Here is a 22,396-nt window from a genome sequence, read left to right on the forward strand (position 1 = left end):
TCGTCAGCCTCGCCAAAGAGGTTAGCACCCAGCTGCTCGCGACGGACACGGTCCTTGGAGTCCTTGACCTCCTCGTCATTGTCGCGCTCAAAGGTGGGGTTCTCGTCATCGTCCTGGAACTCGTCTCCCGAGAAGTCGATGTCGTCATGCTCCTGCTTCTCTGAGCGCGCGGCTGACTTGAATGTGGTACTCTCCGACTTGACCATGGATCTTCCGTACAGAGCTTGTCTGGTGGCGTTCATCTCCTCCCTGTCCTTGTCCTTCTCGTCCTGCCTCATATGCCAGCGGCTCGGCACGGTCTGCTTCTTCATCAGTGCCTCAGCCTCCTCAATGCTGTAGGCCCTGAATGGAGGCTTGTGGGTAAACTTGTAGAACTTCTCCAAGGGGACGGCGCGAACTTGCGTGCCCTCAAACTGCAACGCAACCGTAGACTCGGACAGAGGACCCATGTACTGGCTCACAAAAGCGCTCTTCCCATCTGCATCTTCAATGACCCAGGGGAGGGACTCTTCGTAGCGCAGATTGTTCTCTTTCTTGCGTTCGACAGTCCGCTTGGCGTAGAATGCCTTTGTCTCAAGTCTCTCCTGCTTCTGGGCGGGCTTCTTGGCCGCGGCAGCATCTCTGGAGACGGGGGCGATCTGAGCCTGATCCAAGGCGCGCTGGGCTTCCTTGTCAGCCTTGATCTTTGCGAGGCGCTCTGCCTCGACCGAGTCGACAGGTGCTGGGCTCTCGCTCGGCTCTTTCTCCTCCACAGGCGCATTGTTCACGTCTCGTGCATCCTTTCGGTGGAGCGTAACCGGTCGCGGGAATTGCGTGTCGTCCATGATATCGATAACACCGCTGGTACGCGTCTTGGCGAATCGCATGACGTGAGCTCGCAGGCCCTCCTTGATATCGGCCTTGGTCATATAGACCGACACCTCGCGAAAGTCCTCGGCAGCAGGTGGGGGGTCCCACCATCCACCGTTCTGTCGTCGGCGCTGCTTCCACTCCTCCTGTGTCTTCAGATCCACCTTAGGGGCAGTCACGCCATAGAAATTGGACGAATTGTTGTTTGTGCTCTTGGAGGCGCCTGCCTTGGGCTTGCTCGAGCTGCTGGGTGCCTTGGACTGTTGGGTCGGCGGCGGAGCAGACTTCTTGCGCGCGACAAGCGGGTTGGAAGAAACAGGTCTTCTGCGGCGCAGAGGTGGTGCGCCTGGAGGACGATTACCGCCGTTAGGCAGGCCATTGGGAGTAGGGGCGCTCATGATGACGACGGGGGTAGATCGAGTTCGGGGCGGTCAGCTGCCGATGCCGCAGCGGGCAAGAGACGGTTGTTTTGAGCCGTCCGTTGAGGCGATATCAGAGACGAATCCTCGAGCGTGAATGACGCGACATGTGGAAGGGCAGCGGGCTGACGAATGTGTTTTATTTCCGGGGGGGCACCCAACGCAACGTGAAGAAGCTGACGATGACGGTCGGAGACGAACGTTCGGTGATACGAGTAACGTCTCGAGTACGATATTGTCGTCACCAGAAGGAAGATGTTGAGACGTTGAGGTCTGCTGAACAAAGTCTGCAATTGATCAGCTTTGTTCGAATGCTGATGTTGAAGAAAAGAATTGAAGGCAGCAAGGCACAAAGAAAGACGTGGGTTTGACAATGAGGTAGAGTAGTGCGGTGCAGGTGCGGGTGGGTGGGTCCAGGCAGGTGAGTCCCAGCCTAGGCCACACCATGCACAGTACTTAAGTACTTAGCTCCTAAATTCATTCACTGCGTCACTCACTCACTGTATTTCACGCTGGGAACAAGAGGACTGGGGCAAGCAAAATTGACACCTATTAAAAAGAAGAATAATAATAAGAAGAGTAGACCTCTAAAATATGTGCCCTTTCCATCTACTGCAACAGAAATTCTGCAAAGACATACATTCATAAAGAAAAGGAAATAGCCCAATGCAGGACACAAAAGTCTCATTACATTTACATGGGGACAAGCCAACAGACATCTTGCGCTTAGTAGAGTGCTGGCTGGACTCAGTGAAGGGACAAGCTACTAACCCACTTGGTACTTAGTATAGTCGGGCCTCTAGCCCACCAACCCCACCACCCCGTACTCTGCACTCTGCTGTCCCTTGTCACTTATCCAGCTTCAACGCTCCCAGATCCACAGGCTCGCATATCAACTCGACCTCAGAACACCTCCAAACCTTGTCATCACGAACACAAAACACATCTCAACTGATACAACCCTTGAAAAACTTTGGAGAAGGGCTACCAAGCTCAGCTATGATAGAGCAAGCAGGGTAGATCCCCACAAGACATCATCCTCTACAGACTGTGTCACCCGTTCAAACAGTGACAGTGGAGCCATCGACATTGCAGACATCCAACGAGCAAAATCTCTGAGAGAAGTCACCAGCAATTAGCAGTCACACAGCAGAATCAGGGCTCACAAGTTACATCGTACAACTCACAACTCGGGAACCTGCAGCATACATACAAGCAGGCAGGCAGTAGTCGCCCCTCCAACGAAAGATTCCCTTCACAGCAGCAGCAGCAGCAGCTCAGCAGCCTGTTTACTGCCAATCTCTTCCGGTGCCTTCAGTGCTGTCAACTCTACACCAACCTCACCCTTCACCCTCGATCAAACAGTCCATCTCTTCTTTCCATCTTCCTTGACATGGCAACAAGCATGATTCAACATCGGTAGCCAGTCCTTCCACAGCACTTCGAGCCAACCCTTCACCCTTCCTGCCTGGGGTAAATCGAGTCTCTCGCTCTCTTTTTCTCGTTTATTTCTCAACCGACAGCACGTGTCAGTGCCTTGTCACACAATCGTTTTGGGAGATCCGTTTGCCTCTTGATATCGGACGGGTCATCAAGTTACTGCAGCCGTGAATACAGCAAACAACAAGTGTGGGCCAAGAGGAGGACACCATGGCCGACGGCAACCAGCAAGACGACATGCCATTGGACGTACGAATGCGAAATCTCATCTTGAAGAATGCTGAGAAGTCTCAGACTGAGGGAGGTCTTCCTCCTACATCTCAGCATCCGCCTGTAGAGGGTGGTCCCGCGCAGAATGCGGATGCGCTCTCGCAACCAGACCCGTCTCCAAAATCGCGACAGAAGCGACCAAATCAGGCACAACGTCGCCAAATGTCTTCTCAGTTGAACATCCCCATCGACCACCGCTCCGTCCAAGCGCAGGAAAACCGACACCATGGGAATTTCTCCAGCCAGTACCACCACCGCCAGAACCACCAGCATCGAAATCAACGTTCGCAGCCGAATGCCATTCCGCCAGCCAACATGCACGACGGCTACGCGAGAGGCGGTCCTCCACCTCAGAACCGTCACCATCCCTCACCGTCTTACCCAGGCTTCTCGTCTTCGCCTGCTCACTCTGACTGGAGACAGCCAGGCGGTGGTCAGATGGGGTATCAGGGATACCAGACTGGTCCAGCACGTTCGAACCCCTTTGGGAGGAATTCTATGACCCAAGGCCGCTCGTTGTACAACCCGCACCTTGACCATGCTCAGCCGGACAATCTCGAGGCTCAGGTCGCCCTTCTAGAGAAACTCACCACGACAATACTCGCCAATGCCGAGATTGACCTTGCTCAGATCCAGGAGAAAGAGAACTTTCGGCTGCTCATAGAGGAAGCATGCCGAGCCGCCATTACTGAACACCACAATGCGATCAGTGGCCGGTCCGACTTCCCGCCCATGTCCGTCCAGCTGCGATGCTTCGGCAGCTTGGCGTCCGGATTTGCCACCAAATCTGCCGACATGGACCTTGGGCTTCTCTCCCCCCTCTCTCACCCACAGCCTGATGCTCCCGGCTCGGAGATTCCTCGCATAGTGGAGAAGACCTTCTTGAACATGGGCTTTGGTGCCCGTCTGCTCACCAAGACCAGAGTGCCTATCATCAAGGTCTGCCAGAAACCTCCGCAGAAGCTTTACGCAGACCTCTTGGAAGAGCGGGAGAGGTGGGAGAGGGGAGATGAGGAGGACCAGGACCTCGAAGAGGATGATCCTGTGAGCGCGCATGCCAGCAGCCCAAGTGGAGTGCATGATGAATCTACTACCCGTCACGACACACACGCTTCTGAACCTGTCATTTCTCCTCCCAACGGTGATGGCCAGCACGATGATCCCTACCAGGCCCAGCTCAATAAGTTGAAGCAGGGAGGAAAGGCTTTGTCAACTTATTACGGGGCTGCAAAGAAGTTGCTTCGAGAACTTGGGGGACGAGACATCACCAATTCCACGGCAGCAAGCTTCAGCAAGGGTGATTTCCGCATCCTCAACGATGTCTGCTCTGCCTTTGTCCACGGCCTGGCCGATGGTGACTTGAGGACGCGACTGCAGAGATATCTGTCCCTCTCTTTCGATTCAACAGCTCCCATGTCCATCAATCGTTCGATATATGGAGTCATTTTACAGATCGAGGGTGAAAAGATGGTCATGGCTTGGGAGTCACGCTCCATCTATGAGAAGGATCAGCAATCTGAGATGAGGGGAAAACTACGGATCAATCAGTGGATTGATCTTCAGAACAGGCCAACTTTCGGCTTGGACCCCCTCGCTTACAACAAAGAGCTCCAGCTTGCGGTCGAGACGCTCAGGAATATTCCCTCGGTTGCCTTGATTCTTCTAGAGCAAGGTCAATTCGAGTCAGCCTCATCCTACCACAGTCGAGTCATCAAGCTGATGGTTGAGCTGGGTGGGCAGCACCTCTCGGCCGCTCAAACACCGTTATCAATTGCCATCGTCCAACAATATGCACACGGCATATACGATACCGCAATTCGATCGCAGGTCACGAAATACATGCGCTCTGTGGACATGCCCAGTCTTCAAGCGGTTGCAAGACGACACAAATCTTTGCAACTTGCCCGAGAACTTGAGAAGGCCCTGGATAAGGACCTGTATTCGCCTGATGATCGAGCTGACATTCAACGTTATATTGAGCTATTACGTGGGCCAATGGAATCCGGCGAGAGGCCTGAAGTGCAATCTGGTTATGTGCTGCCCATGACGCGGGAAGACTGGGCGTTGGTAGCCAAGATGCGCGACCTTCCAGACCCGTCTCGTATGACCCCGAACCAGCCTCGCGATCGCTATCATGATCGGCTAGAGTATCCCAAAAACGGCATCGGTGTTCAGTGCGATATCAACTTCTCGGCGCAGCTCGCACTTCAGAACACGTATCTGCTGAGATGTTACTCTCTTACGGATCCTCGCGTCAGACCAATCGTCCTGTTCGTCAAGCACTGGGCTAAAGTTCGAGGCATCAATACCGCATACCGCGGAACGCTGTCCAGTTACGGCTATGTTTTACTCGTGTTGCATTATCTCATGAACGTTGCTCGACCCGCCGTCTGCCCCAACCTGCAGCTCCTGGCGCCGCCAGTGCCTCCAGATCTCACTCCAGAGCAGATCGAGAACTCGGTTCAGTGCAAGGGTAGAGATATCCGATTCTGGAGGGATGCGGACCAAATAGCCGACGCTGCTCAGCGCGGCTTACTGAGTCAGAACACTGAGAGTATCGGCTTTCTTCTGCATGGCTTCTTTGAGTACTACGCTCAGAACAAAATCATGGGCGCTGGCCACATGCGAGGCTTCGACTGGGGTAGGGACGTCATCAGCATCCGTTCTCTTGGGGGCCTCTTGACCAAGCGGCAGAAAGGTTGGACAGGTGCGAAGACGGTGCTCGAGGTCCAGCAGCCCGACAAGCCTCCTGTCGCGACAGAATCAGTGGCCCAGACACCAAACCTTGCGCCGGCAGCTGAAAGTCAGGACGACGGTCCATCAGGTTCAGCAGCCCATCCACTACTACCTTCGCCCGGCCTTCCTACCGTGCCAGCGTCTGTTCAAGACCGCGGTAAGCCCGAAGTCAAGGAAGTGCGCCACCGTTTTCTAGTTGCGATTGAGGATCCCTTCGAGTTGGATCACAACGTTGCCCGAACGGTCACTCACAACGGCATTGTCTCGATCCGCGACGAGTTCCGCCGCGCCTGGAGGATCATCCAGAATGCCGGAAAGGGCCAGTCAGATGAATACTTGTTACGGGATGTCTCTCTGGAAGAGAAGAAGACTGACCAGTCATCCTTCTGGGAGCTCCTGGACGACATTCATGGTCAGCCGCCTCCGAGTATGACAGCTTAGCTCGTAGTAGTTGTGCTTATTGTATGGGCAAATTGAGACTATGCTTGTGTGGCAGGGAGTCCGTTAAAGGGAACCGAGTTTTTGGAGGGGTAATTTTGCTGGCATTGAAGGGTGCATCATTTGATGCATAGGCATTGGCGCTTGATTGTCTGTATTGGTATTCTACTCAATTGAAGGAGCATCTGCGACAACTGTATACTTTAGAGGTAGCACTGTATGTGAAGTCAAGAAAGGCATCAAAAAACCGACTAGCCATAAACGCTGAGGTTGTTCTTGTAAGAATAGATTTCCGAAATGGTCAACCTTGACCATCGACTCGAGCCAAAGGGGGCCGAAGGGTGATAATTGGAGTCCATCACGTTGTCTGGCTAAGATTGCTCCAGAGTGCGACTTGGGGCCAAGAATAATGTCGTTGGTGTCAAAAACACACTCATATTCAGCCAACCAAAAAACACTGTTTCACAAAAGGTCCAAGGCCAGTCCGGGCCTCTCCATAAGTGTTCAGCGCACATCATCTAATTATTCAACTCTGCTTCCTGGGGGCCGAAGGGATCCACACAAAACTACAGCATATGGAGACTGGGCGTATGAAGACTGTAACGAAATAAACAGCGCGGCTGAGCTAACAGCTGGTTGCGTTGGTTGTCACAAACGCACAGAGGTGGAGAAGAGAGGATGCCGGCCTTGGGGGGCGGACCTGGATCGATGCTATTCGCGGCCTACTCTGGCCTTGTTGGCCGGCCGAATCAGATTCATAGCCTTTCGAAAACATGTGATGAATTTCAACTGCAAGTCACTTTTGGTATCTTGACTCAAAATCCGAATTATTTAAGTAGACAAGATCTGCTCTGTTGAGTCTCTGAAATATTAAGAGCTCCCTCATCAACTTGCACATCTGAAAGACAGGCTTTCCCGAAATAAACCAGCAAAACTCTCTTATATTACCTCTCTGCCCTTGAATCAATTCCTCTCACCATTAGCCAACAAAAAAAAACAAAAAAAATGCATTCTAGATTCGCAATCGCCATGATCGCCGGGCTGGCTGCCAACATGGCATGCGCAGAGGACCTCGGGTTCAAAGAGTATACCACTACAGACTGGTCAGTACATTTGCCTCTGTTTCACCGATTCCATTCTTAAAGCAACACAGAGATGATACTGACAGGCACCCACAGCAGCGACAGTGACCCCATCAGTCACAGCGCGTACGCCCTTACTGACGACGGCTCGGCCGACGTGAACTGTATTGGGCTTGAAGACACCACCGTGGCTGTCACAGGCTACTGTACGTAATGCTTGAACAAAGACCTCTCTTCATATCAACTTGAAGGCTTCGGCCTACTCACACTCATCGTGATCATCATCCCGAGCCATCCTCGTCATTTTTTTTTATTTTTTTTTTTACTTTGCTGACTAGAAGAAAAACATCACACAGGGAGTGTCAACGACGGCGGCTATTTATACGCATACAACACCACGGATTGCAGTAATAACCTCCTCGACAGCATCCCACTCAAGACCTGCTGGACGGTGGACAACTTTATGGGCTGGGGCGAGACGGTCAAGGGTATCAGTTTTGTAGCAAGGGTGGCTTGAGTGGTCTTGAGTGGCAACATCTTCTTCAGCTGCTTTAGAAAGGACGATAATTGCCGGATGATATTCGTTCTTGCAGGTCAGAATCAGGTGTCTTGAAGGATGGGTGGTTTTATGCTATAATGGAGCAGGCTGGTTTCTTCGCTTAAATTTGAACTCTAACTCTTTTGAACATTTAATGTTGCCCACGGGTCCCTTCTTCATATCGAGACAGTGGATTACCTTGGGTGATTATTTTGCGAGCTCGTGGAGATATCGTCTCTATACCTCGAAAATGCCTTTTCATTGCGGCCAGGCGTCTCAACCCTGTGATTCAGATTTGCTAATAATGGCATTTGGTGTAAGCGATGCTCTTCGGAACGGAAATGGCGAACTTCAACAGACATAACGACGACGCGTCTAATAGTGTTCTTTCTGTCAAGATACTTAATTCCTTGCTGTTGCTCGAAGCAATCAGAATATCGAAGCCCGACAACTCAGTCGGCGGATCCTACTGCCACAATCACCTTAAGTTGGGAGAGAGACAAAACCTCAATACTTGTCATTCTGCCCTCTTAATACTCTCTACGAATACGGATATAATTATGCGAACAACCTTTCAAGTCCCGAGCTCGTCTATTGAAGCTCGAATTGCACGTCACGATGGCAAAGATACACCACATTCAGTCTGATTACGATGGGGCAATATTTTGTTGGACCCAGGCGTTAACGGAAGTTAGAAAATTCCAGTTGTCCAGTGGGCGTATAACTCGAGTGATTATGATGTCCATCTGCGACGTGCCAAGTCGTCTTGGTCAGTTCTCGTTGGTGCACCAAACTCTGGAGGAGGTGAAAACTCGGTCAACATGGCAAAGGCAGGAAGTGCCCAGTACTGGATTGCAGGCATATATCGTTGGTCACAATATTTGGAGTCTCAACCTCATAGTCTCCTATGATAGCTCATCTATTTGAAAGGAGAGTCCGATATTCATGGCTACTTTGTAGGTTGTCCATGTGACAACTTTCGGCACCTCCCACGGTGATATGAGACGCACGACATGGGCGTGGCTGTCTTTGTTCATTCTCGAGGTAATCAATGTTCTACCCCCCCTTACTTTCCATTCTCTCGAAGTGTACTGGTATAAATCGCTGGCCTTGAAAGGCTGGTGTGTCACATTGTTGAATCCCCCACCGCTCTTTGTTCGCCTGTAACACTCGTGGAATAGTATCTTCCGGATCCGTCAAGGGACACAATGGATAGCAATTTGATTTGTCTGTCTCTAGCAGAGGAAAAGAAATAGTAAGAGAATAAAAAGATAAAAAGGAAGAACGAGAGGAAAAGAAGAGGAGGGGGGAAATCCCCACAAAGTTCTATTCAGTTGGGAAGACGTTTGTACGTAGCCGGATCATCGAGCTCAAAGGCAAGAAGATTTTGAAAATTACCTGACCATTACAAGATTTCAACTAAGCTGTGAGAAAAGGGCTATAGTCAGAGAAAGAAGGAAAATATGGCTCCAAGACCAACAAGGTCTGTCTCACCCTCGTTCACCCCGTATCACTTACTCGCGGCTCTGAGAAGACTCTTCTGATATTGACATCTAGTGATAGTGATGATTCCAGCATCCCCAACGTCAGCGCAAGCGATAATGACAAGGAGGAGCGCGGAAACAACAAAGAAATCCAGATGAGGGTCAGGGCACGCAACACCGGGCGGGCCAAATGGCTTCGAGGCCTTGACGCCATCAGACGGCCGACACCACTGTACAGCGGTGTGGGTGTCCTGCAGCTTACCGTAGGCATGCCCCCGAAAAAGCAGACATTCGTGGACCTCCTAAGCGACAGTGATGACAATGGCAAGAACAAAACAACCAATAAGGGGACCGCCGCCGCCGCCCCGCCACAGTCCACAACAACCACCGTACCACTACACGCCATCTCGCCACCCCACGCAGTAGAACCCCAGACCTTCTACGGGCTTCCCGCCCAGGCAACAGGCCAGGGCGTCCGCAGCCAGCTGCGCTACCAGATCCGCGTGTCCAATATCGGACGACACCCATCACCAGCAGTAGGGACTCGGTTCGACCTGTCCCTGCTCCGTGACGACCTGGGCGGGCGCGAGGCCGACGCCAACGAAGACGCGGTGCAAGACTACCTGGCCTTCATAGACGTGACCACGCCGTTTACCTTTGAGCGGGCGGTGCAGCAGTACTGGCTGCGCGACGCGGCGACAACAGGCGCTCTGCTCCGGGGGTTCCCCATGATGGAGGAGGTGGCGTTCTTCCGGGCGGGCAACTACCGTGGGGCGCAGTCAAACTGCTACTGGAAGGCTGTGGCATATGTGGTGTACGGACATCACTGGTATGCCAGCAGGGTCAAGGCCGAGCATCTGACTTACTTTGGCGAGATCCTCGAGCGGCCTGACCACCCCCGGCACGCATATTATACAGACCTAAACCGCCTCTTTGTGCCCAGTTGGGTGACAAATCAAGGGAAGACGATCACGACCAGGGTGAATCTGTACCAGCAGTTGACCGTTCCTGCAGTGTGGACGTCAGACTCCATGTTCACCGTCACCGCCGACCTATACAACTTGTTCATCGTGACATACCGCGTGGAAGGCCTCCGAGGCCATGATGCGACAGCCAAAGCCGCCGCCGATGGGTACGTTCGAGCTCCCATCATCTACGGCTCTTACAACGCCAGGCATGTCTTCTTTCTGGGTCTCAACGGCCAGCATTATCAACCCATGGTTCCGAACGACTATTATGCGACGGAGTTTCAGCTACCGCGGCCCACGTTCGATTCCACGTATGGATACGAAACCACCGAGCGGAGACCAGACAGGGCAGCATCACTTTCGACAGAGCATCCTTGGAGGCGCAACAATAATGTGCCCAACATGCCCAGGGCGGAGGGACCGACGCCAGTGAATGTGTTCTATGACAAAAATTCGCTGAGGACCGTGATCACAGGCGATCCAATGGAGATTGAGGACGAAAGTTGATTCTTGCCTACATTATATATGCGCGTATGTCTCAAGGTGTTATCTTGCCTGCTGCCCACCCTTCCGAAGAAGTGACCAGGTCATGACAGCAGGCCTTCTTGTCTCGAGTTTGATCTGCCAACGGTCCGTTAAGAACTCATCCATGGAGAGCGGATTGAGTCCCTGCTACCAAAGGGTAGCAACGCTGGGAAAAGGGAAGGGATGATCCCTTGATGATAGTCATCGCATCTGAGCAGGTGATAGCGCAGGTGCTGCGCTGTTAGAAGGGAATAAGCTTTTATTTGAGAAGCCTAGACTGGTAACCTGAAGAGTCAATGCATAACAAAGTGCACGAGCCTGCCCTGGGCGCCTGTGCCCAGGGACAAAAGAAATATCAATCAATACCTTGACGCCGCGCTTCGATTGGCCCAGAAAGCATTCTGGTTTAGCAAAAATTCCTCCCAAGAAAGAAGTGACGAAATCATAACCACACTTGTCGCGTAGGATGCCGCTCTGCCTGACGAGATGGTATGCTAATCCTGGATGTGCTGAAACAGTGGGCTGATTGATTCGCCATAGTGGTTGCGCCGGATGGCCTCGGAGAGGAGATAGGACAGGTCGAGAACGGTGAGCTTGGAGGCGTTCCTAGCCCGCTCCTCGCTGATGGGATAGCTGTTGGTAACAACAATGGCGTCAATGCATTCGCACTTCTGCATCTGCTCGAGGGCATCACCACCAAAGACACCGTGAGTGGCAATGCAATAGACCTTCTTGGCGAAACCCCTCTTCACCACAGTCTCAGCAGCTGCGACCCAGGAACCGGCCTTATCGATCATGTCGTCGATGATCAAGACTGTGCGATTCTTCACATCGCCGACGAGGGTGATCATATGCTCGACCTTGGGGTCCCTCAGCTTCTCCTCTTCCTCGTCAGAGCTGGGTTCCGCGTCGCCGGATCCGCCCAGTGCATGGCCGTCCTGTGCGAAGAAGGACGATTCCTGCGACTGGAGCATCTGCGACTGAAGCATAGGGTCGTCCTCGGCGATGGTTGTGTCCGCAGCTGACATAGCTGGCGAGGGGAAGTCATCTGGCACAATGTGGCCCTGGACGAGGCGGCCATGCGTTACTTCTGAGGCCCTCTGGTCGTTGTAGTCAAGCACATCGCCCTCTGCCGAGCTGCTCGCCCTGTCCTGTACTGAAGAGGAAGCTGACAGCGGAGAGCCCCCATTCGCGACCGCACGGCTGGTCTGCACTCGCAGGCCATTGGACTGCGCTGCAGATTTTTGTCTCTCTTCATCGGCGAGGCTAGGCTGCACGATCAGAGTCCGCGGGGTCGGCGTCGACGACTGGACAAAGCTGTTTCTTGCGATGCGGTTCGCAGCAGGCTCCAGAGGCTCCAGACCCTCCAGCTGGTTCAAAAGCATGCTGTGTGTCATGCCGCCCCCTCTCTTCCGATCAGTGGTAACCATGCCAAAGTTGAGCTTGAGAGCGTCGGCCAAGGACGTGACACGCTTCGTGCCACCGGCGTTCTTGGACACCACGACCGCCTCTCGCCAGTTGGGCACGTTGTGACGGATCCAGCGGGCGATCAGTGGTTCGGCGTGGAGGTTGTCGACTGGACACTTGAAGAAACCCTGCATCTGGGAGGCGTGCAGGTCGACCGTGATAACGTGCTTGACACCAGCAATCCCTAACAGGTTCGATAGCAGTCTCGCAGTTATGGCACCCCTATGTGACTTCTTTTTGGACTGTCGACTGTATGGGAAGTATGGGAGAACGGCTAGACGGATGTTGTCAGCCGCAAGGACCAATGGAACAAGGACTTGCAGCAGATTGCGCGACTAACCAGTAATCTTGGTGGCAGAACCTCCTTTGCAGGCAGAGATCATGATCAGCAGTTCCATGATAGTATCGTTGATCTTGGGGCTGCCGGACTGGACGATAAAGACATCCTTCTCTCGAACGCTGTTCGAGATCTTGACACTCGTCTCGCCCTAAATAGACAAGGAAAGAAAATTGTGAGCACGGTCAGGTCCTGCCGAGATGACTTTCTTTTTGACGATGATAAAAGGCAAGGCAAGGCAAGCACAGGGCCAACAAGGCATCAACCAACATTTGAGAATTGGGAAAGCTCCGCCTCAGCAGGCGGCATGCCAAGGTTCTCACATATCTTGCTGGTGAGAGCTGGGCAGGAAGAGCCCCCGAAAATCAGCGTGTTTCGCATCGTGTCGAGGTTGAGTTGTGAAGGGGAAGAAGGGGTGGGGGGAGAGCAGATGTTTTTTTTTGAGCCAGAAATTTTGGGTGGAGCTCTTTCGTACGGCCCCTGTGGAAGATGGTTGCTAGTTGAGGTGAGGTAGGGGGGGGGCGCGGGGGGGGGCAGGCAGGAGTCACTGGCCTTTTTAAGAGTTGAACTGTCCCGCTCAAACACAAGCGCAGACACATCCTTGTCGCTGACGGTGCCCCGCCATTTCCCAAATATCCTAGCTCTCAGCTCAGTGTAGGAAGCTCGGTCTTTACTAAACTTAATGTATGAACTCATGGTCTTGAGAAGACTTGGACGAAAAGAGAGAGACAGAGAACGGAAAATAAAAACTGGGTATCATCATGCTGACATCTAATCATCTATGCTCAAGGCGTCAAATAGGTTCGACGAAGCTGACCGGGACAGTTTCGACTGCCGTTGAACGACAGGCTTGTTCTTACTCTCCCCCTTCCGTCTCCCCTCTTTGGTCATCACTGGTCTCTGCTCGAATGCTGGCTCCGAAATACCCACGACCTTCGCCAGCATCTTCAGCGCTCCAACTTGGTACAGCTGCTGAAAGAGGCTTTCCATGTCCACAGGAGCTGGGAATTCTGCAATGCACGGCAGCGAGGCCAGACATGCCTCCATCTCACGCAGGTGTCTTTGCTCCTCCAGATCCAAGCTCGCAAACACAGACCCGACCTTGCACATCAAGACCTGTTGAAGTATACGCAGTGAGTACATGGCGCCCTGTATCATGGCAGCCAGGTGAAGAGTATCCCAGTTGCCCGGGTCGAGTCGTCCGCCGCACGCCTCGGCCTTTTGGAGAAGCTTTAGTGCCGTGGACTCGTTGCCCTCCGCGGCGGCGTGCGAGATTTCGAAGCCCATACACGTGGCGATCCACTGCAGCCTCCGCGCCTCTTTATCAGCAGAAGCAGCAGCAGCAACGGCAGGCGCCTTAAAGAATCCGAGAATGTAGTTGTGGGTGTCGCGTAGGGAGCCCATGACCTCGGAGAACCCCAGCAACTGCACTTGCTGCCCTGTAGACTTCTCGGACAACGTTCGCCGGTATTCCGTCACCGTCGAGACGGTACTCTGACCGGCAACTCGGCAGAGACTGTACGCCAACTGGCGTATGGGCGTGAACGCATTCCAAGCGCTGGCTCGGTCCCACCGGTCCAGCAAGGAAGGTAAATAGACAATTGGCCTCCGCGCCAGCGTGACAACTAGTGAAGAGGGCTCATGTCCTGCGAGAGCGGCCCAGTCCAGAACGAATTCGGACACTCTAGGGTCGAGGAGGCCCAAATAGACGGGGATAGGAATGAGAGACGCCTTAGATAGGAGATACTGAGATGTGAACTCGGCATACTGAGAAGCTTGACAAGTCGCCTGGCAAGCCCACTGTGACCGAGGTTTCGAAATCAGCGCTTGGAGCGTCCGATCTTGAGCCAGACTCATCTCGTACGCCAGGGCCAGCATCCCTCCTTGCCCAGCAGGCTCCATCGTCAGCCTCCCACAGATCTCCATTGGGCTGTACGTCAGGGCTGATATGCACGGGTTCCTCTTCGTTTCTCCTCCTCCTCCCACGCCGCTCAGCTCGGCCTGGACGTCTTGGAAAAAGACCACGCTGCCCGTCGGGCCGAGCTCGTAGAGAAGAAAATCAGAATCACCCGTCAGCAGCGTGCCACCATGCTGGCGCACATCGCTGGCGCAGTACGGGTCTGCCTCCCCTGGGACGAGATGCGTGATGCGTTGGTACCTCTCCAGAGACCGCAGGCACTCGAGGACAGCCGGCACGACAAAGGGCGGCAGGGGCAAAGACGGCCTTGCTGACGCTGCTGCTGCTGCTCTGCCAGGTACTCCTGCGCTCGTGGCCAGGAAATACTGGTTCGACCTGCTCGAGCTGCCACATGTCCTCCGTAGGCGCTCTTGTGCCTTGTAAGACGGAAGGTAGCCATCAAAGTAGATGGCCGCGCTGTCGAGCCGAAGGTCAGCGCGAGAAAAGAAAACACCAAGCTCAAGTTCAAGAAAAGAGGGAGCATAGGGATGATGTGGACTTTCTTACATTGTCACACCGCAAGACTGCAGCTCGTCAAGCCACCATGCGGCAGTCTGGCCCAGCACAGCATAGGTGGGCTCGTCGAGCACCGTCGAAACGCCGGCCTGGGCTCGCGCGACTGTGAGGATGTGGTATGCCAGCCCGGGCCCGTCGATCACAACGCGGCCGCGTAGTTCAGAGCGTGAAGCAAATGGTTTCAGCGCAGCTGTGAGTCCACGGATGCCCATTGCGCCAAGACGTATTTATGTGAGGTGGAGGAGGGTCGTCCTCTATGGGTTTTCTTGCGCATCAGACTTTTTGACGTTGGCTCGGTTTTTCATGCGACACCGCATGACTTTCTCCACCGGACAGAGAGAAGAAATAGAGATGGAAAAAAAAAAAAATTTGGAAAAAAGGAGAGGAAAGAACATACAGCCTACCCACGAACAGTTGTACAAAAATCAAGGGTTAGGAGAATCGCGATTACTGGAATTTTGAGGATGAGGGTCCGTCGAAATCCAAAGCGAAGACCGCTCACTACAAGATCTTGACCTAGAAAATATTCGTACCGTTGACCAATCACGAGCCGCCTTCATGCACACCCAATACAGACAACCAGCCGCCGCCTGCTGGCATTTTCAACCTAAACATATATTTTCTCCTGCTGACAAGAGACCATATTAAATGGGAGTGAAGGGCCCCTTTTTAAACAGCCATCAAGTGTTACACGGCAAGTCCATTCTCTATTCTATATGCTTCATATCCATCTTTATTCCAATGAATATCCAGCGACTAATTTAAGAAGGTAGAAGAATCTTGAAGGAACAGCACAACACGCCTTCGATATGTCCCTCACATTATAGGACCACATCCCTACCCATTTCAAGCCGACTTCTTGTACAGCTGTCCCGGTGAAGCCTAGAGAGAGAGAGAAAAGAAAGGACGGTCAGACACATACCCAAAACGACACTCAGGGCTGAACAGATACCACATGAAAAAGCTTACCTGGTGCTGTGGGAAAATCAGCGTATCAGCGACCACGACATTCTCCCTTCGAGTCGCTGTGAAGACGACAACCTCGGCGATATCGTCAGGAGTCAAAGGTTGCACACCCCTTTTCATACACCATTAGCCTATTGAAGTCTTCCTCCATCATAATCACCAAGGGCGACATGATTGATACTCACTCATAGACCTTGTCCGCCTTGGCCTTGTCTCCGTAGAATCGGACGACAGAAAACTCCTGCATCTTCATCAGTATTCCCACATCTACACACACTCTCTCTCTCTTTCTCGAAGGGACATACCGTCTCGACCTGGCCAGGGTCTATCTCAATAACCCGAATCCGCGTAGAGATCAGCTCTTTCCGCAGCGCATCCGTAAAGCTACGGACCGCCGCCTTGGTCGCGCAGTAGATGCTACCACCGGCATACGGTTCCCGGCCGGCGATGGAGCCGATCATGATGACATCGCCCGCGCCGCCGTCGGGCCTCGTCTTGAAGATGGGCAGCACTGCCTGCGTCATGTTGATGAGGCCCGTCACGTTGGTGTCGAACATGACTTTGATGTCCTCCTCCGCGATCTCGGGGGCCTTGGCGACGCCCTTGACCAAGCCTCTGAGGGGAAAGAGTAGGTTAGACAAACTTTTTTTTTCTCTTTTCCCCCCACATCATCACCACCATCATATGTGAGTGAAGAGGGGCAATTGGGAACTTACGCGTTGTTCACAAGCACATCAATACCCCTCCATTCTTCTGGCAGCCCCGGCACCAGGCCTTTCACCTGCGCCGGATCGCTCACGTCCAGCTTGACGGGCAGCACCTTCACACCCCCTTCGGTCTCCTTCTCAATGTCTGCCGCGATCTGCTGCAGCGTTTCCACCCGGCGCGCCGTCAGGATGATCCTGAGTCCGTTCTTGGGCGCCGTCCGCGCAAACTCGAAGGCGCAGCTCTTGCCGATGCCGGATGATGCGCCCGTGATGAGGACCGTCTTATCCTGGAGACGCCTGGCAGCAGCGGAGGAAGCCATGGTTCTTCTTAGGATGCTGGTGGTAGTGGTGGTAGCAGCAATGCTGGCTGTGAGAGCAAGTGAGGGATGACGAGGCGAGACGAGAAGACGCTGGACAGTGCGGGATGCTGTTCTCGCCTTGAGGAACATGTGATGGTCAATAGGATCTCTGTGTACGAAAGAAGAAGAAATTGGTCCGTGACAGTCAAAGAAAATTGTTGAAAGGATGTTTTTGGGAGAGAATTATCTACTTTCCCACCCCTGTCACTGCTCATAGCACGCCATCCCGATCTATGCCCCGCCATGTTCACCCTGAACCCGATAAGAGAGGGGCATTGCAGCTCTGACAGGGCCGGAGCTACCCCTCACTTCAGTGGAGCCGGCACTGAGAATGTCCGATCTACGGGCCACGTCTTACTTGCCTGGCACCCCTGGGTGAGACTCTAAGCTTAGGGGCAGTCCCCCTAGGCAGTACAGTAATTATTGCCAACCTGAGCAGTAAACTCCATAAGAGCGGCAGTGGACAACCACCGTTTCGACAAGTGTACATCTTTTTGTACTCGGCCAAACTTCCATGTGTAACCTGAAACAGGAGCGACTCCTAAACTGTCAAGGTATAAATGCAGTCAGTGTGCAAGTCATAAGAAACAAGAAACGCCGACAATGCCTCCAGCCAGTCTAACAATTTCCCCCTCCAAACGCCCATCAAGATTTATACAACCGTCATCAATTTCTTTAGTTGAACAATCTCCCAGCCCGCGAGAATTATACAGTCTTTTGAATCGGGCTTCGGAATCCTTACAGTCAGGCTGACCGATTGGATGCATTTGAGCCCACCGATTCCTTCTCAGCACGGCGGCGCTCGGTCTCTTTTCGGACCTGCTGCTGTCTCTGCTCAGCAATCGACAGCCTGCCGCGGCGGTAGGTCCCTAATGTGATGAGGACGCCGACACCTGCGACTATCGCACACACCTTCATCGTCTCGGTGAAGGAATCGTTGTACGTTTTGCGGATCACGGCAAGCTGAGCTTCAGTCAGGTTCGCCTCTGCGCCCTTCAGATCCGCAAGGGCAGCGGGCGAGACAATTCCGACCAGATGTGTCCGCTGCTGAGCCGCAAGTACCGCTGAGGACATGGCAATCCCGATGCTTCCTCCGAGCATGCGGGACTGCGAGATGATACCCTGAGCGGGAGCTGGCGAGGAGCTTGTTTAGCCTTGATGTGCAATGGATCCCGGGTCATTAACCACCGCTGGGAGACACTTACCATGCTCCGGAATGGGCGACTCCAGCGACGTGAACATCGTCGCCGAGGATGCGATCATCCCATAGCCGAGACCGATGAAGACCAGGAATCCCAGGAATTTTGGCTCCACCTCTAAAGAGTCTGTTACCGTCGTCTCCAGCGCGAGACCTAGCATGACCATGGCTGTTGCGACTGTCATCGTCTCGCTCAGGTGATTTTGCTTCTTGCTAAACATCCCGGTGAGCGCGCTGCCAATACCTGTCCCTCCCAGCATGGGGAGCATCAGGATGCCGGCCATGATTGGGCTCTTCCCATTGACGACCTGCAGGCGTAGGGGCACCGCAAAGAGCGTGGCCAGGTAGGCAAACCCCAGGAAGACAGTGTTCAGCGTAGACGCCGCAAAGACATGGTTTCTGAAGAGGCCTAGAGGCATAGCTGCCATTTTCCGGGGCCAGGCACGTTTGAACACAAATTCCCACCCGAGCAGCGCAACCCAGCAGATGATCCCAGCCACGAGCGGCCCGATAAAGAGCCCTCTTGCCCAGGGGTTCGTCTCCTCCACCTCCGTGCCGGCATTCTGGAATGCGAAGGTGACGAGAACGGCAGCTGCGACGACAAGAAAGGATCCCAGAAAATCCATATCCTTCCAGGATCGCTTGCGGATGTCAGGGAGGTGCTCTGCCTTCGGCCAAGCGAGGTAAAAGAGGATCATGGACACAAAACCAAGAGGGCCACTAAGAGAACCCAGTCAGTACGGACTGCACAATAGCAGTAGTAACAGCCCCAGATCCAAGCAAACAAAAAGGCCATGAAACTGACTTGATCCAGAATACCCATCGCCATGACACGTATTTCGTAAACACACCGCCGAGGATGGGACCAAGCACGCCACCGGTAGAGATGATCATCCCTATCAGAGGTGCGATGCGGTTTGTGTAATTCGGAGGGGTCAGCTCAGGAAATATGATCATCGTCACTGAGAACCTAACTCAGAGTCAGTCTCATGTCAGCCTGGTGGACGGTGGTGGCCCTTGAGTTTGCTCACAGGCCGGCGCCGCCAATGCCTTGAAAGGCTCGGCACGCAATAATAGAGTTCATATCTTGAGAGAAGCCGCAGCCGAGCGAAAACGCAAAGAAGAGAACAAAGGCTGCAATGAAGGCGTTACGTCTGCCAACGACATCGGCCATGCTGGCAAAGAAGACGGAGCACCCGAGAAATGCCAGTGTATATGCCAGGGCGATCCAGTTTATATGCTCGAGGTCGTTAAAATCTGTACCGATGGTGTAGAGACTTGTGGCAACGATGGAGGCATCCATCATGGCCATGAGGAGGCCAAGGGAGAGGCTGTTTGACTTGTCAGTCAGGCCAGCGATCAACACAATTTGGCTGTCTTGGAAGAAGGGGGGGGGGGTGGGGGTCAGCCCGATGTTAGCTTACCCAACACAGAGGAAGGCGAAGCGCCATGGTGGGATAGCAGACTCTCGAAAGAGCAATTCTGATTCGAGCCGGGTGATCTGGTCTGCAGTATCATCAGGCTTGCCCTCATGTTCCTGCTGTCCGCCATGAGCTAATGGCACGTCTCGGAGGGCTACCATGCTGGCAGGCCCTTTCCATTCGAAAGGGGGTTAATGAGGCGAGAGACGGCTAAGAGATCGTCAAGAGGTTCCAGGTTATATGGTAGAGTGTTGCACTGTGGAACAAGGCGAGGCGGGTCCGAGGTGCGTTGCTGTGCTGTACAGTACGGTGCGAGTAGGCGGGTGAACGTGTCTTAAATTTCCTTTTATGGGTGAGACCTCCTCAGACGCGCCTCGACAGAAGCTTGCTGTCGTGCCTGTACTCATCGGCGAGTTCAAGGCACCACTGGTGCAGCACAGGGTCCTTGAAACTGGCTCAGGTCGGAGTCGGACTGATGAATCTCTCCTTGAGTCAGGTGGGGGTTTGGGTTACAGGTATTGTTTGGTGCGATAGGAAAAGTGCAAGACAGAGAGGAGAAGGATTTGAAGACACAGGGGATTTCTGAAAGAAACCTGTCGTTCTCGTTTTGGAGGTGGAGTGACGATATGACCGTTCACGAGATGGTCGTTTGCAATGCATGTAGCAGGCTAAGCCCCCAACCCGCCTCTGCCCTCGAAATCCATGCTAAAAGGAAGGAAGCGACAGGTCATCTTGCCACCTGCCAAACAAATCGTATCTTCCAGCTTGGATCCCGTTGTCATTCGTTAGTAGGATTGGCAAGCACGATGGAGAAGCTGACACAAGAGGGTAGGGAAGTGGGTAGATGAGGGCCCGGAAGTACACTCGTACCACGTCAAAAGCTTTCAAAAGGCTTTCCTTTCACCTAAAGCACAAGGTCAAACACAGTCTACGATACTGTGGTACAAGTGCTTGGAAAACTGTAGCAACAAATCGCATCCTTCTAAAGAAAGGGGAAAATGCCAGAGTTCAATGTTCATCCGAGTGTGCCTTCCAAGTGGTGTGAAGAGTAAGAGAAACTTACTACTATGGCGCTTACTATGGTGTTAGTAGCTGTCGCATAGCTCGCATTCTCGCATTCTCGCACTCTCGCATTCGCTTCCTGCAGCTAAGGTTAGGCTAACCTAGCCGTGATGGGCCCAAGATAAGAAGACACGCCCACCAACGGATCCCCCTCCCCTTCCAATTTTTTTTGTTCTTCTTTCTTTCGTTTACCGAATCATTCAAAACCAATCAATGTCTACCATATCACTCGCTTCGGATTTATTCGCACCCATACAAGATCATATTTTTACCTACAGGCACAAAGTGAAGTGAGTCCCTCCCTCTACCTGTCCAAAGCCAAAGAAGGTACGGGGACGGTGAAACAAAGGGATCCGTTTGTCATAGTCTAGTTTACACAGTAAGTATCCTGTAGAACGACTGCACGCACGCACCACCGCCTTGCCTTTGCTGGCCCAAGAGTAATAAAAAAAAATGGACTCGCCAATTTGAATGAGCCTGGCACGATCTCGTGCTACATCTATACGCTGCGATGTTCCGCTTGCCAACTGTGCGCTGCCGCTCAGGCAACTACACCAGAAACGTCGTGAACCGCCCACCCTCACGGCCGTAACTTGGTCAGCCACTCTTCCCAACTTGGCTGACCGCCCACGCCCAGGTCCCAGCTGAACAGAAGTGTTCAGCTGAAGAGACATTGAAGTTTATCCTAGACGGGGCCTTTTATTCCACTCATTCTGTGAAGATGCACTGTATCAGCAGAGGACAATTGTGATGTTTACGTCTCAGCTGAGCCGCCCACTAGAGTGCCGCCTGTTTGCTCAACGCATCTCCCTCGCGAGAGGCTTATTACGGTCCACACCAAGCATGACACATGTCCACCTACCTATGTAGGATGACTACCTGGGTTTGTATCCGATAGGGGAAGAAAAGATCGTCAGAGTGACAGTGCATGATCTGCTAGAAGACCCTACTATTTGATATTGTCACTGTCTATAGATGATATGTGTGTACTGTGCAAAATCGGGTATGCACCTGACGCAGTCCCTGCTTTCGAGATCCCAGGCTATCGGAGAAAAGTCTGCCCTTCGTCCTCTTCCAGTGATACATGCAAAAAGATGGCTTGCAATTCGTGGTTTGAGACGCAAGACTCAGATGAATCTGGACACAGGCATCCTGTGGTGCTCAGCCAACCCAGGTAATCCTTTTCAAACCATTCGGAGAGGAAGGTCAATTCACTAAATGTGTTGATCCGTAATTGACAGCTTGGAGGATTTGTAACGTTGAGGTCATAGCCTCGAAGAGGCCAAGATAAGGGTCGCTCATGCCTTCGTTGCTTTTGATCTTCAATTGTTTATTCAACTTCAGATATTTACTCCAATCGTTACATGTATCTGCCTTCCAGAAAGGCAGGAATTGTGAACTTCTTTCCGCCTGTCCATGTTTCCTTGTCAGAACCATCGGGTGTGTAGGCTCTGGGGTTCCAGCCAGGAATTCTGCTCCCAATATGATACACCACCATATTAGAACAGCTCTGTAGATCAAAACGTGACTTATGAGACCTTGACCTTCGTGGGTCTTCTATCGCGATCATGCTTTTACAAACCATCAACATGAGGAGGACTTGACACTTTCAGGACAGGTCAGGTAGGCCCAGACTCCTTTCAAGGTTGAGTAAGAG

At 52.9% G+C, this 22,396-nt stretch overlaps 7 protein-coding genes across 7 annotated transcripts; 3 read left to right on the plus strand and 4 right to left on the minus strand.

Annotated features, from left to right (window-relative positions):
• Window positions 1-2,918: 2,918 nt before the first annotated feature.
• On the plus strand, window positions 2,919-6,344 carry M406DRAFT_345466 (uncharacterized protein; the record flags this gene model as incomplete). Its single annotated transcript, XM_040922084.1, has 3 exons — window positions 2,919-3,012; window positions 3,088-4,022; window positions 4,131-6,344. 3 exons carry the CDS (start codon window positions 2,919-2,921, stop codon window positions 6,153-6,155), a joined length of 3,054 nt encoding a protein of 1,017 aa, XP_040778434.1. The 3' UTR covers window positions 6,156-6,344.
• An 813-nt stretch (window positions 6,345-7,157) lies between these two features.
• M406DRAFT_69618 (uncharacterized protein) lies at window positions 7,158-7,751 on the plus strand (the record flags this gene model as incomplete). The annotated part of the gene is made up of 3 exons (XM_040925284.1): window positions 7,158-7,255; window positions 7,331-7,440; window positions 7,591-7,751. 3 exons carry the CDS (start codon window positions 7,158-7,160, stop codon window positions 7,749-7,751), a joined length of 369 nt encoding a protein of 122 aa, XP_040778435.1.
• Window positions 7,752-9,235: 1,484 nt separating this feature from the next.
• Window positions 9,236-10,731, plus strand: M406DRAFT_328552 (uncharacterized protein; the record flags this gene model as incomplete). Its single annotated transcript, XM_040920340.1, has 2 exons — window positions 9,236-9,255; window positions 9,330-10,731. 2 exons carry the CDS (start codon window positions 9,236-9,238, stop codon window positions 10,729-10,731), a joined length of 1,422 nt encoding a protein of 473 aa, XP_040778436.1.
• A 512-nt stretch (window positions 10,732-11,243) lies between these two features.
• Window positions 11,244-12,934, minus strand: M406DRAFT_40577 (uncharacterized protein; the record flags this gene model as incomplete). The annotated part of the gene is made up of 4 exons (XM_040924138.1): window positions 11,244-11,876; window positions 11,964-12,490; window positions 12,557-12,704; window positions 12,824-12,934. The coding sequence occupies 4 exons, from the start codon at window positions 12,932-12,934 to the stop codon at window positions 11,244-11,246; spliced, it is 1,419 nt and encodes a 472-aa protein (XP_040778437.1).
• A 390-nt stretch (window positions 12,935-13,324) lies between these two features.
• Window positions 13,325-15,238, minus strand: M406DRAFT_69621 (uncharacterized protein; the record flags this gene model as incomplete). Its single annotated transcript, XM_040925285.1, has 2 exons — window positions 13,325-14,927; window positions 15,018-15,238. 2 exons carry the CDS (start codon window positions 15,236-15,238, stop codon window positions 13,325-13,327), a joined length of 1,824 nt encoding a protein of 607 aa, XP_040778438.1.
• A 469-nt stretch (window positions 15,239-15,707) lies between these two features.
• On the minus strand, window positions 15,708-17,190 carry M406DRAFT_321585 (NAD(P)-binding protein). Its single transcript, XM_040919527.1, has 5 exons — window positions 16,709-17,190; window positions 16,298-16,607; window positions 16,178-16,233; window positions 15,996-16,104; window positions 15,708-15,908 (listed from the first exon to the last, which is right to left on the minus strand). Exons 1-5 carry the CDS (start codon window positions 17,017-17,019, stop codon window positions 15,873-15,875), a joined length of 822 nt encoding a protein of 273 aa, XP_040778439.1. The 5' UTR covers window positions 17,020-17,190; the 3' UTR covers window positions 15,708-15,872.
• Window positions 17,191-17,802: 612 nt separating this feature from the next.
• On the minus strand, window positions 17,803-19,838 carry M406DRAFT_39663 (uncharacterized protein; the record flags this gene model as incomplete). The annotated part of the gene is made up of 5 exons (XM_040924110.1): window positions 17,803-18,191; window positions 18,264-18,665; window positions 19,042-19,226; window positions 19,288-19,587; window positions 19,681-19,838. The coding sequence occupies 5 exons, from the start codon at window positions 19,836-19,838 to the stop codon at window positions 17,803-17,805; spliced, it is 1,434 nt and encodes a 477-aa protein (XP_040778440.1).
• Window positions 19,839-22,396: the final 2,558 nt, after the last annotated feature.

This window comes from Cryphonectria parasitica (assembly GCF_011745365.1).
Source record: "Cryphonectria parasitica EP155 unplaced genomic scaffold M406scaffold_3, whole genome shotgun sequence".
NCBI classification, from domain to species: domain Eukaryota; kingdom Fungi; phylum Ascomycota; class Sordariomycetes; order Diaporthales; family Cryphonectriaceae; genus Cryphonectria; species Cryphonectria parasitica.

Coding starts and splice junctions, on each gene's coding strand:
- M406DRAFT_321585 (XM_040919527.1), bottom strand. CDS start 17,019: ATGGCTTCCTCCGCTGCTGCCAGGCGTCTCCAGGATAAGACGGTCCTC. Junction 16,234..16,297: donor ACCCTGGCCAGGTCGAGACG/GTATGTCCCTTC, acceptor ATGAAGATGCAG/GAGTTTTCTGTCGTCCGATT. Junction 15,909..15,995: donor TGATTTTCCCACAGCACCAG/GTAAGCTTTTTC, acceptor CTCTCTCTCTAG/GCTTCACCGGGACAGCTGTA.